We start from the raw sequence: 14,069 nt of genomic DNA, 5'->3' as shown, positions 1-14,069 counted from the left end.
TACATATATAAACACCCAGCACGCCCCAACATTGTGATCAGGCCATCATCATTATTTCACTTCACTTTCCAAGAGCTCTTGTTTTGCTGGGTACATCACCGTTTCTTTTATTGGTGCTGGTGGAGATAAAGGTACAAACTGGTATTCCATGAAAGTACACCCAAACCCAGGTTTAACTTTAGAGATCACACTATGTAAAAGTTTTGGAGACAAAATAATAGTAGCTGTTTTTTCAGATTCAGTTGGCAGTTCAGTGAACGGTGGAAAATATTAAAAAGGTAACCACCGGGAATCAAGATTTTATGATAACCTGATACAGTGACCATGTTAGTTAGAGCTATTACTGGACAGTGTTTCCATTCATCCATTTTCTTCCACTTGTTCAGGGCAACACCAAGGCGTTCACAAACCAGACAAGAGATTTCTCTAGCGTGTTTTGGTTCTACCCCAGGGCCTCCTCCCGTTGGAACATGCCTGGAACACCTCACCCAGGAGGCGTCAAGGAGCCATCCTTGTCAGATGCCTGAACCACCTCACCTAGTTCCTTTTCATGTGGAGGAGCAGCGGCTGTGGAGGAGAGAGCCCCTCCTGAATCCAATTTAAGACTCTGTAGGTGGTGCTCTGTTTTTTCTTCAAATGCAATAACCATTGGCAGTTATGCTAAATAAACCACTGTTAGAAATATTTAACATTTCACTTCTTCACCATGTGCAACTATTAATTACTGTACTTAATTACAAAGTAGAATACTAGAATAGCTCAGTTCTTCTGAGAGACAACATACAGAACATAGGTTGTTCTGTTTAAATTCCAAAGGACTAAATGATATGCAAAAACAATTCAGTTGGACCTGTCGATAATTGTGTGGTCTAACATCCACACAGCCACTTCAATCTGATAAGCTATTAGCTGGCTAGAAACACCTAGCCTTTCATGTACTGTAGTTACATCCAGGCTCCTTAATCTCCCAGACAGAAGAAACTAAGCAGAGCAGTGGCCTTAAATCCTGCAGCTGTCTATACCCAGCAGCCTCACAGCCAGCTCACTATCAGACATTTGGACTCGCTGACCAGTGCTCAGGAAGTGGACCCTGCTGCACTGAACGCACAGTTGCCTCCCACAAGGCAGAGCACATTCTTCTCTGACGACAGCATTGAGAGCCGGGGGAAGAAAAAGGAAAAGGGAAGTTAAGAAATGCCAACTAAGTGCAGTGAATATGTTTTAGTGACCCACATACTTCCCAGCTAACTGCACTCGATTCACATCCTCCCAGCTTTGCTTCCTAATGCTAATCTCAAATAATTATATCTAAAAGGAAAAAAAAAGAAAAGTCTGTGTAGGTTCTCAGTCATCCAGGTCATAGTAATCAAAGGAGCTTTCTTGAAACTTTTTTAGGCCCCTTGAAGGTTTTCTTTTCAAGCTCCTTAAAAAGAAAAGGAAAAACAACAACATGCAAATAAAGCATGTTGTTTGCATCTCTTGAAACAGAGAGACAGACAGCTATACACACTAACAGTCATTCGGAACTAACAGTTAACCTAACCCCACTAACTGCATGTCTTGGGCTGTGGGAGAAAGCTGGAGTACCTGGACAGAACCCATGCATATACAGAGAGACTATCCAAACTCCACAATGAAAGGCCCCGATGGTGGATTCGAACCCAGGACCTTCTTGAGGCAACATACTGCCCATTTAAATAGTTTTCAATATTTTAAATGATTTTGAATACTTTTGGATCTCTATGACATCGTCAAGAGGGGATATCCTCAAGATGGTTCATGGGCATCCAATCAGAAGGCTGGCCTCAAAAGAAGAAACCTATAAAAACCTTTTTGAGACGGTGGATGAACTTGGGATTGTAGAGCATGCAAGAGTTCTCAAATTAAAATTTAGTGTACCAAAGACGTGCTGAAGTTAGTGTTGGTGTTTATTCTGTTTCCATGACACAATTTCTCACTTCTCTGATTATTTGGTCTGGAGTAGGCATTTTATTTGAATTAAAAGGAAGCAACAGAAATCTTTTTTAAGAGGAACTGTAATCGACATGTATAAATTCTGTGGAGTTACCCTAAGAGACTAATTATGACACTTTATTTCTTTTACAGTGGGGCAAAAAAGTATTTAGTCAGCCACCGATTGTGCAAGTTCCCCCACTTAAAATGATGACAGAGGTCAGTAATTTGCACCAGAGGTACACTTCAACTGTGAGAGACAGAATGTGAAAGAAAAATCCATGAATTCACATGGTAGGATTTATAAAGAATTTATTCGTAAATTAGGGTGGAAAATAAGTATTTGGTCACCTCAAACAAGGAAAATCTCTGGCTCTCACAGACCTGTAACATCTTCTGTAAGAAGCTTTTCTGTCCCCCACTCGTTACCTGTATGAATGGCACCTGTTTGAACTCATCATCTGTATAAAAGACACCTGTCCACAGCCTCAAACAGTCAGACTCCAAACTCCGCCATGGCCAAGACCAAAGAGCTTTCGAAGGACACCAGGAAAAGTATTGTAGACCTGCACCAGACTGGGAAGAGTGAATCTACAATAGGCAAGCAGCTTGGTGTGAAAAAATCAACTGTGGGAGCAATCATCAGAAAATGGAAGACATACAAGACCACTGATAATCTCCCTCGATCTGGGGCTCCACGCAAGATCTCATCCCGTGGGTCAAAATGATCATGAGAATGGTGAGCAAAGATCCCAGAACCACACGGGGGGACCTGGTGAATGACCTGCAGAGAGCTGGGACCAAAGTAACAAAGGTCACCATCAGTAACACACTACAACGGCAGGGAATCAAATCCCGCAGTGCCAGACGTGTTCCGCTGCTGAAGCCAGTGCATGTCCAGGCCCGTCTGAAGTTTGCCAGAGAGCACATGGATGATACAGCAGAGGATTGGGAGAATGTCATGTGGTCATCGTGAGATTTTGAGCCAAAACCTGCTTCCATCAGTGAGAACTTTGAAGATGAAACGAGGCTGGGTCTTCCAACATGACAATGATCCAAAACACACCGCCCGGGCAACAAAGGAGTGGCTCCGTAAGAAGCATTTGAAAGTCCTGGAGTGGCCTAGCCAGTCTCCAGACCTCAACCCCATAGAAAATCTGTGGCGGGAGTTGAAAGTCCGTGTTGCTCGGCGACAGCCCCAAAACATCGCTGCTCTCGAGAAGATCTGCATGGAGGAATGGGCCAAAATACCAGCTACTGTGTGTGCAAACCTGGTAAAGACCTATAGTAAACGTTTGACCTCTGTTATTGCCAACAAAGGTTATGTTACAAAGTATTGAGTTGTATTTTTGTTATTGACCAAATACTTATTTTCCACCCTGATTTACGAATAAATTCTTTACAAATCCTACCATGTGGATTCATGGATTTTTTTTCACATACTGTCTCTCACAGTTGAAGTGTACCTCTGGTGCAAATTACTGACCTCTGTCATCATTTTAGGTGGGGGAACTTGCACAATCGGTGGCTGACTAACTACTTTTTTGCCCCACTGTATTACAATGGAGGATACACTGGATAGTATCCTCCATTGGTTTGGTTGGTTGGTTTTAATCAGTGCTACATCTGTTAAATAAAGTCTAGACACAACAACAGGTTCACATACCTAGATTGCATCAGAATCAGAGGAGCTTGGCCCACAAATGTATAACAGCTGCTTAAGACTGTGTTATCTTTTTAAATTAATTTAAAAAATTGTAAAATGTATAAATTAAGTTTCAGCAAAAAAGAATAGAAATTAGAGGACAGGATAGCTGGAAAAGAGATGAGGGAGACTCCTTACAACTCCTGCTGAATTAAAGGGGTCTTACTGTGTAATACTGTTACAGTATGACTTTTCAACTGGTGCCGATCAGTCACAAAGACCCCAGTCATAACCCTAATCAGGGCCTCTTAGTGCCGCAGTCAAACATCAGGGTCTGCAACAAGGATATAGCAATTCCAGTTTACAGCAGCTGGAAGCCATTTATATTGGGCAGTTCCACTGGAAACTGTGGAGAAGGGGGAAGTGTTTTTTGTGTGTTTGCAACCCACTCAAATCATTTGTGTGTTTTCTGGCCTCTCACACTGCAGGAAGTGAAAAGGTCTGTCTGATGACACAGGAAAAACTTGGGGAGCAGCTGCAGAGCGATTTATGGCTGTGCATAAAAAAGCACATCAAATGCATGCTTGGAATGACTTCCCTCTGCAGCAGATACTAGAAGTCCATATGAAAAATGTTAAATGGGAGTTGTGTTTCATGTTAGAGGGAAGCAAAAAGGGGTGGTGTGTCAGAACAAGCTGGTGATTGGGGGAGCTTTTTGTCCACCCCCTTTTTTAAGCTCACTGTATAGTGTTGCAAACAACAGCTTGAATACATACACTCCTCCCCAAGTCCCCTTATCTCCAGCTTCTTGTTTCACAGAAAGGCCAACACTTAACCTAGAACTGCCATTATCTGTACCTTCAAAATGTATCCATCGGAAGGTGTTTTTGACTAACATGTTATGTATCTTGTGGTAAATCAGAGGATTTGTTGTACTTAAATATGTGTTTGTTGAGAATTTGAATAAAATACTTATTGTTCCATGCACTCTGCAGTTGCTCCATCAGTACTTTTTTTTGTAAAGGGCTACGGCTAAATTACCCCACAAGGTTTCTTTTCATTGGCCTTGAGCAAGACAATGACAGATACAGCTATCATCTGTGTCAAGCTAGTGTGATTTTATGTTTGTTTACTAAAAAGTTCCCTCCAAAACCATGCTAGCTAAGCTAGCTATGTGTTACTAACAAAAAAAGTAAACTGAAAACAGCAGAGAAACCTACTTTGCCTTTAAAAATATGAGATTTTTTGTAGTAACTAACAATAGTGTTAGTATTAAGAAAGAAACAAAAAGTAACCACAAAACTATAGATACTTTATTTTAAGTCAGTCCCAAGTTTAAACATTTGTTGATGCCATATAAACTTGATCTCAAATAAATATTTATTTCAATAATAATTTATTTTATTGTAAAATAATAAAAATTACATGTATGTACATAATAAAAACCCACATCAATCCATAATATCTGTAATGATAAAAGAGGCAACAGAGAAACGTATTAAAATCTTGTCCTGAGAAATATATGAGCACTGTGATATAATGGCCATGCTGTTTTCTATGGTTACCATGGCTGCTTAGAGACACATGGAGACCAGACCGATCATGTACCTGTGAATCTTATTATAGTGGCAGTGTGGTTTTTGCCGGTGCTGCCTGTGATGTTCGATGTTCCTAATTAGTTCACAGTGGTCTTTGTGCAAAGTTAATTTTATCCATGGTCGATGAAATGAACGGATGCAGGAGACAGTAAAGAAATCAAAGAGTACCCCATGCCATGCTTAGGCTAGAGGGCTACTGAGAGCTTCAGTAGCTTTTTGGGGATATTAGTCACCATAGGATAGTACTATAGGATACCATACCATTATCCCAACTCTGTTTTTCCTTCAAAACAGGAAGGTGCCACTTAGAATTTTGTTTCTGATATTTATTCCCTCTTATTCCCTCTTTTGCCCTGTAAAAATAACGCATTTTCATACTTGTCATGCACTGTGCACCTCCACATTGTGTCAATTAGACGTGGTTGAGTGAGACCATAAAGACTGACTGTTTCAAGACCTAATCTTGGTGCAGTGACACAGGGATTGCCTGCTGTTAATCAGTCTGACATTGCCCAAGAGCAAGGACATCACAGCCATTAGTTCACATCCAGCCCCTCAGGCTGTGGTCTGAGGGGCTGGTCCCCTGCGTGTCATGTGCAGGGGGCCAAACAATTTGTCCTGGTGCCACTGAAGTGGGCTCTGCCTCCAGCATGTTTATCTTCTCGAGACTTTATCTCTTGACAACCTTCACCTACTCAGACCCAAGCTTACACACGCCTGAAATCAAACGGCCTGTCAAATATTAACCAGTCTATGATTAAAACTTGTCAAGGTTTTGTGGAGCCATTCCATCGGAGTCATTTTGTTTTATTTTGAACCAAGTTACCCATGAAGATCAATCAATTACGCTTTTTAAAAGTGCTTGTAAACTTGGTTGGGCATGTTACATTCATGTGAGCCTGTAGTTGTAGATAAATATTTAACTGACAATTGTCTCATCTCCTTCAGGAGCCATCTGAGCATATTATTCAATCGGAAATCCATTATCCATAACCTTTTAGGTATTTGAATTAAAAAAATTAACTTAAAACAGTTCATTTTCAACTAGTGAAACGTGTCTACTTCACAAAACAAACCCTTGCATAAAACATCATGTGACAGTAAATTACTGCTAAAGCAGCAATATAGTAAGCCTGACTGCTGGCAGAATAAACTCAACATCAACTGAACACTTTGCCCTCAGTACAAGGCAGACAGCAGCCAAGCAGTGAAAAGTCCTAATATAGTCTTTCCCCCGTGTTCTGATCCCTGCTGCCCTATAACTGAGGGAAACCAAATTCCTGTTAATGTACAAGGGAGTCATAGTTACTGTTAACTGATCTAACACCCTCAAAAAATACTTGATCTAATGTTGGTGAAAGCACTGACATTGCTTTACTCTCCCACGCACTGATACTAAAACAATATTTTATCCTTTACTGCACCATCAATCTCTTTATTTTTTCCTTTCATACACAGTCAAAACAATATTCAGCCAAAATATGCTCACATAATGTCTTGTTATTGACATTTTAATGTCAATTAAATACATGTTGTTTTGATTACTTCAGAGTCATCAAAACAACACAATCAAGGTATCAAATAACTCTGTGTTTAGTCCAAAGTTCTTTGGCAGGTCTGACAGTAGACAACAACCAAGTGGCTTTTGGCACGAGGCTCAAGAATAACCCCATCTGGCATTTTCACAGGGAGGGAACCAGCATAGAGCCTTGACCTTCCCACCCCAACATAATGCATTGAAATTGGTTGACTGTGACAATTTCCGAGCTTTGCAGCGCGTTATCTTTGGCACCAACAAACAGCTACTAGCTGAAGATTTCAGCTATTGGAAACTTGCTCTTTATGGAATATATATCCCTATTTAAGAAATTCATGAATGCCCAGCAGATAATTTCTGGTAAATTGGTAGTAGATCAGACCATAGGAACTACAGCTACAAATTCAAATTAATATGTTAGCACGCATGATAAACACATTATGCGACCTGAAATCATACACATTACCCTGCATCACAGAAAAGAATATAGTTTTACTCATAGGCAGTAATGTTTGATCATTCTTCTCAGAAAGGAAAGAGAGAAATGCGCAGTATTTTCAGTTATTCCAAGCAGGGATTGTTATTGTTATTATAATAATTATTATTATTATTATTAATGTAGACCCTAGAAGAATTAAAACTTACAAGTTAAAGACCTTACAATATAAACTGTTGTGATTTGGCGCTATATAAATATAACTAAACTAAGTTGAACTGAATTTAATTATTCCAACAAGAGCAACCCGTTTACAGCAATCAGGCCATCATGGTCCTTAAAGTGAACAGACAAATACTGGCCCTAATAATTGCTTTAAGTTGCAGACCTTAACTGAACATTTATTTTCATCTTAGGTGCAGTTTCAAGGCATATGCAGTTTTAGCCGCATCGGAGCTTGAATGTGAGACAAAGAAACACGTTCAAACATGTGCGTTGGTATGTCTTTGCACTCAAATCACCAAGCACAGGGCACATGAGGGGTTTTCAATGTGGAACTGCCTACATTTCAACTCCCCAGTCAACTTAGAGGATTAAAAACTTACTGTTTGTACTGCATTCTCCATAAAGAACAGGAGTAAAACTACCTATCAGAAGGCTTTAATAGGCAAGGTTAAAACAGTAAATCAGCAACAATCTCTCCCTATTATGTTATCTTTACTTCGGGTCTTATTGACTGTAATTATGCCCATTCAAAATGTACCGAAGTGGGATAAATCAGAGATAAGATAAAGGAGAGCCATGGCACTCAAACAGTAAATGGCCTGTATTTGTATAGCGCTTTACTTAGTCCCTGTGGACCCCAAAGCGCTTTACACTACATTCAGTCATCCACCCATTCACACATTGGTGATGGAAATATACATTGTAGCCACAGCTGCCCTGGGGCGCACTGACAGAGGCGAGGATGCTGGACACTGGCGCCACCGGGCCCTCTGGCCACCACCAGTAGGCAACGGGTGAAGTGTCTTGCCCAAGGACACAACTATCAGAGCCAGGGCTCGAACTGGCAACCTTCCACGATCACCCCTTGGAAACAGAATTTTAAAAAAAGCTTTTTAAAGCCTTATTTTTGGTTCAAAGTCAAACATTTTCAGGATTTTTTTATTTTTATTTGACTTCATTGGTGAATCAATACCTGCAGTTTTTATATCCTGGTGATCATCAAAATAAAAGTTCATTAAAGTATTTCTTCTGAACTGTCCCATCAAAAAGTGTCTTACTCGCAGGAAAATGAAAATAACTAATAAGTATCCAGTAACACAATAAAACTGAAACATGAGAAACAATGTTAATGTCTTAACAGAAAGGAGGTCTAACCCATTCGGCTTTTTAAACCCACCAATCTACATCAGATACTGACTAATACTGACTCAATATCTTTGAGTATTCGTGCTTATAAGTTAATATATTCATTTCAGTTACATCGTATTCGTGTTCTGTGTATGACATGCACCACAGGCCATGATATTGATGGTCTTATCTGCTCCACTCCATGTGTACAGCGAAACAGATAAGCACACACGGTGAAACAGACAGCAGAGGAGAGACTATTACTGCAAAACGTACAAGCCTTAAATGCTGATCTGAAATGAACCTACGTAAATAGCAACGTGTTGCCATCTCTCATTGCAACAATAAAAACCAATTAACTCACAGCAGGCAATCATTTTTTATTCATGTACATATTTTGGGTTGAGTAATTTATTACATGTTCTATGTCTCCCTCCAAGACAAGACTGCATATCAGTATCTTGTCGCAACTTTCACTTGTGCTAAAATGAAGCTCTCTATATGACTTGCACTCTTTTTTCTTTTCTTTTTTTTGGGGCAGTGACTTGCACTCTTAATGTGTGCTATGCAATGCTTGAAAAGCTTGCTAAAAATACACATATGTGTGATTACAGCCAGTGATAAACAGAAAATAGATCCAAGGGACTGTGCTGGGAAGTAAAACTGTTGTCTAAAGTTGAGTAAAGTAAAGTCTATGTCAGCAGTGTCCGTGTAAACAAGTGATGCAAATTTCCATGGAAAATCCTGACCAGGGAGATGAAAAGTGTATCTGCAGTAAAGTGTCTACACTGCCAGAGAAGACGACTTGTTATGTTGCCAACAAGCAACAGTCATACAATGGCTGATGGGTGTTTCTTCCATCTCATCTTTACTTTTTACATTTTCATTATGAGATATTAGAAATACCATTATTAATATATCTGATAAAATTCGTTGCCCAGCTACAGTTCTTCCCCCAAAATGACTCAGAAACTAGACTAAGACGATCAAATCACGCTACACTCAGTAGCCATTACAGAGCCAGCTATCCAACGGAATTCATTTTAGTATTCTATTTTCCTCCATGTCAATTAAATTCCATCATTTCCTCTAACGCTCAGTCAGATAAAAATATTCATGTGGGAAAGAAGGGGATCTCATTCAAGGATTTGTGATGTTTATGAAGACTTGTATCCTGACTGTTATAGATGCGTTCTCTTAGCATTCTGGTACTTCCTCTATGACAATGTCCAACTTCAAAACCACTCAACTGCCTCATTAATTCTCATTAGTTCTGTTCTCACGACAGGAAGGCAAGCTGAAGAGTGAACATCTAGTTTGAAGCAGTACTTTGTGTTCTTTCTGAGAAACAGGATCAGGGAATTAAAATGGAAAGAATGGATGCTGTCCATCTCATGAAGCAAAAATAAGCAGGAAAGACCTCACTAAAACTTCTAACTCAAGAATTTACATCCTGGCAGTCAGGCACTGTAATCTCAAATGGATAGAAAAATGAAGTAATTATTAGTGCTGTCTGAATGTTAAGTTATATATATATATAGGGGATAAAGTAGTTGTTACTTGTTAGTATACTTGTTAGTGTTATTAATTTTCCAGAGTTCATTAGAGATTTAGCTAACAAATTCAGTGTGTGAACTGTGTGCATAGTAAAAGACAAAATATACATAAAACTTTAAGAAATGCATTACTCAATTAATACTTAACCAACATTGTTTTTCATACATTGCTAACTCTCATTCAATGTGAACACATGCTATTACGTTGAATCATTATGCTGTCAGCTGACATCATTGATGGTCACCTCTCCTTCTGTCCTATGTATGGACGTGCTGTTTAGTCTGTTGATGGTAGATGGTGGACTCAGGTGCAGACCAAAACAACCACCAGGGGTGGTCTCAGCCTGGTTCCTAACAAGCTGAAGAGCGATTTATTACAAGAATACGATCTAACCTCGATGTAGTCCAATTATCCAATGTACAGTGCATGTTTTAGCTTAGCACTTTCACATAACCAAGGTTATAAGACACTTTAAAAGAAAGTACACAGGAGAGTACACAAACCGTAGTAACAGCCTGCTACATACCATTTATCCTGAAATATCTATCAAATAAACATAAATATTTGCAGTAAATTCTCCATGTTTTTTTTTTCCATTAGTCCAGAATACAGCACATTTTCCCTGTATTTACTTTTGTTGATACTACCCCAAACACATTTGGCCAATAAGTAGATTGAACGTTGCCAAATAATTTGTAGTGATGCACTTTGGTTGGCTAGGAGTTTTCTGTGTGGAAAGAAAAACCATACCAAAAAGCAACTAATTTACAAAAGTATCATCTGATATAGAACAGAGTAAATAGGTCTAGGTATAGACACAGGAAATTTAAGGATGTCCTATGGTGGCATCGGGAATCAACACACACTGCGAGCATAATTTTGGCTTCTGTGGATCAGGCTTGTTGGAGCACATCCCAAGGATGCTTAATTGCAATGGGATCTGTGGAGTTTGAAGGCAAATCTTTGTGCTCATTACCAACTGTCCTACTGGGGGAAGATGCTACCACTGCGGAGTGCTGTTGCCATGCTTGCTGTGCAACCACCTTTAGGTGGGTGATATAAGTCAAAATAGCATCCCCATGTTGGGCTGGGGCCCAGAACACTGCACTGGACTGAAAAAAGCCCTGGCGGTTTACAATTTTTCTGGCACAAACCCTGTAATGGTGCTATGACTGGTGCATATGAAAAATCGAATTAAATGTTTCAGATCATTTAAAAAAAAGAAGAAAAAAAAACACCAAGCAAGCAATGGGTTAGAGCCATAGTACAAACCACCTTGGCTGCAACCAACACAAAATCCAATGCAATAATCACAGAGATCAGCAGAAGAAGCTATTGAGTCGGTGAACAGCTAGGCCCCAGACTACCAACAAACATGGTAGTCCCCCATGCAGTACTACTTTTACATGCTCATTTGCCAAACAGCAATACCAACAACAGGTGGTTACAATCAGCACAGGGCCATTATTCATGTGGTAAGCCGTCCCTCTGTCTGTCTCTCTCTCTCTCACACACACACACACACACACAAACCGCAAAAAAAATTCTCTATGTGATTATGCCATGACTGTGTGGCACACCGCTATGTGTAATATTCAATGTTTTTAAGGTGTTCTTTTAGTTTAATGCAGAAAAACATGTAAGGCTTTACATAATTCGTACGATAATGCCGACTGCTGACTAGACTGAACGACAAGAAGAGAATTCGTGTGAGAAAAAAAAGAGTATTTGTACACGCTATGGTATAAGAAATTACTACTTTGATTTGTGTTTCCCCTTCAGTGACTTTTCAAATAATTAACTATACTCCGTCCCCCGCTGGGAGCAAGCTGTATCAAGCTGTATTTCATTCGCGGTTTAAAGAGATTCTCTGCACGCTGACAGCTTTCCAGGACTCCTCGGGATTAGACACAAACCATAACAAACACTTAACCCAGATTTTTTTTTTTTTTTTTGAATTATCACCACACTGAGTGCCAGGTCACAACTTTGACGCCAGGCTCGCAACGTTATCCCCACAACCGTGCTATATAACCGCACTGTCTTTTGTCTGCATGCGTTTCCTTCTCTCACACCAGGAAACGACACATTACTTGCTAGCTGAACTTAGCTAACGTTTTTATAGTGGGCTAAATGTTAAACATATGATGCTATAGAATTATTATGTCTTTACGAAGAAATTGTTCTCGAGAAGACCTTCGTTGGTGGTTTGAAAGTTGTCGGTTCAATTCCCCGCCATTACTAAAACTGTCCCATGAGCAAGACATCACTTACTTTAAGACCGTTACTCATCCTGCGGGGTTACATCACGCCTTTCTTCTATAATAATACACACTCATGACATAAAATGACATTTAAACATATATATAATTCTTTACTAATGTGGTACTTTTACTCATACAGCCAGGTTAGCCTATACTCACATGTTCTGAATTGGAGGTCTTTATCGTCCGGGCTACCAAATTCCTTCAGGAGGTAGATATATATTACACCGAAGGCGTTCTGGATCCCAAACACCGAGCCGTTGCACCACATGGAAGCCAGCATGACCACCCATCCCCAGCCGCCCTCGGGGTGCACAAACTCAACCTCCTCCTTGGCTCCCGGACCCTCGCTTTTCTCTGGGATATCCACTTTGCTGTCCCCGTTCTCCTCCGTCTTCTCCTTCTCCCCATCCTGCTCCTCTACTGGACGCTTCTCCTTTGCGGGTTCGCTGCCGGCTGGTGTCTCGGCGGCTGCATCGTTTTCTGGCATATTGTTCCCTTCTGTCATTTTTAAAAAAAATAATGTGTCAAAAAGGCACTGCGGATTTTGAAGTATGGAGGTATTTCGCGTAGGCTGGCAGGGGGAGGTCAATAAATCCAGACACAGGATATGACAGAGGTTTGGGGGCACGGTAAAGTTTTATCCATTGACGGGGGCTGTAGCTTCAGTAATGCTGGTACTGCAGCATGTGCAACTGTCAAACATCTGCCGTTGCACTTTTATAAATAGACAACGCAGAGGGGCGGGGCTGCGGGTATCCTTACACTGCAGCTGCTGAGGCGTTTCCAGGATATCTTCAGTGGGGTGGCACAAGTCTAAGAGAGTGTGTGTGCGTGTGGGGGGGTGTCCAGCAGAGAACAATGTAAGCATATGGAAGAATATTTGACCATTTGACCTTATACAAATACAGTATAGAGAACTAGCACAGCAAACATTTGAGGCTGTAAGTGGAACGGTGAGAGTTTAAAGATACTTTTTGTTTACCCTTGTTCACCCTACTTTTTATTACCCTCTGCAAACTTTAAACAAGAATTTAACCACCAGGGGCCAGCATTTAATCAGTGGATGTGTTGTAAAAAAAAAAAAAACGCACGCAAATACAATGTTCCGTCCTCTCTTTTGACTTTTAATGTATGCTTTTATTCCTACCTAATAGACTAGGGCTGGGTAACTCAACACTTCAAAGACCAAGGAACTAGTTGTGGATTTCGGGAGGTCCAGACCAGGTCCACTGCCAGTTCAGATAGAGGGAGAGGAGGTGGAGGTGGTCAACACATACAAGTACCTCGGGCTGTGGGTGGACAACAAACTGGACTGGTCATGCAACACACAGAACCTGTATAAAAAAGGCCAAAGCCGACTGTACTTCCTCAGGAGGCTGAGGTCTTTTAACATCTGCAGGAAGCTCCTGAGAATGTTTTACCAGTCAGTGGTTGCTGGAGTCCTTTTCTATGGCGTGGTGTGCTGGGGGAGCAGCACAGCAAAGAGGGACTCATCCAGACTGGAGAAACTAATCAGGAAGGCTGGCTCTGTGGTCGGCATGAAGCTGGACACTCTGGTGACAGTGGCAGAGAAGAGGACCTTAAAGAAACTGATGGACATTATGAACAATGCCGGGCATCCTCTGCACACGGTCGTAAACAATCAGAGGAGCCTATTCAGCGACAGGCTGCTTCTCCCAAAGTCAAAAACCAACAGACTTAAAAACTCCTTTGTCCCACACGC

At 40.7% G+C, this 14,069-nt stretch overlaps 1 protein-coding gene across 1 annotated transcript in view; it reads right to left on the bottom strand.

Moving 5' to 3' along the window:
• slc16a10 (solute carrier family 16 member 10) overlaps positions 1–13,026 on the bottom strand; it is a 29,574-nt gene extending 16,548 nt beyond the window's left edge. The window contains exon 1 of the mRNA XM_005746187.1: positions 12,503–13,026. Within this exon, the coding sequence (XP_005746244.1) occupies positions 12,503–12,851 (349 nt within the window). The 5' untranslated portion in view covers positions 12,852–13,026. The remainder of the gene's footprint in view (positions 1–12,502) is intronic.
• Positions 13,027–14,069: the final 1,043 nt, after the last annotated feature.

The sequence above is a fragment of the Pundamilia nyererei genome, unplaced genomic scaffold, assembly GCF_000239375.1.
Source record: "Pundamilia nyererei isolate P.nyererei 1_Seehausen unplaced genomic scaffold, PunNye1.0 scaffold00174, whole genome shotgun sequence".
Taxonomy (NCBI): Eukaryota; Metazoa; Chordata; class Actinopteri; order Cichliformes; family Cichlidae; genus Pundamilia; species Pundamilia nyererei.
The sequence above is the reverse complement of the archived record's forward strand: the minus strand, read 5'-3'. Positions and strand labels throughout refer to the sequence as shown.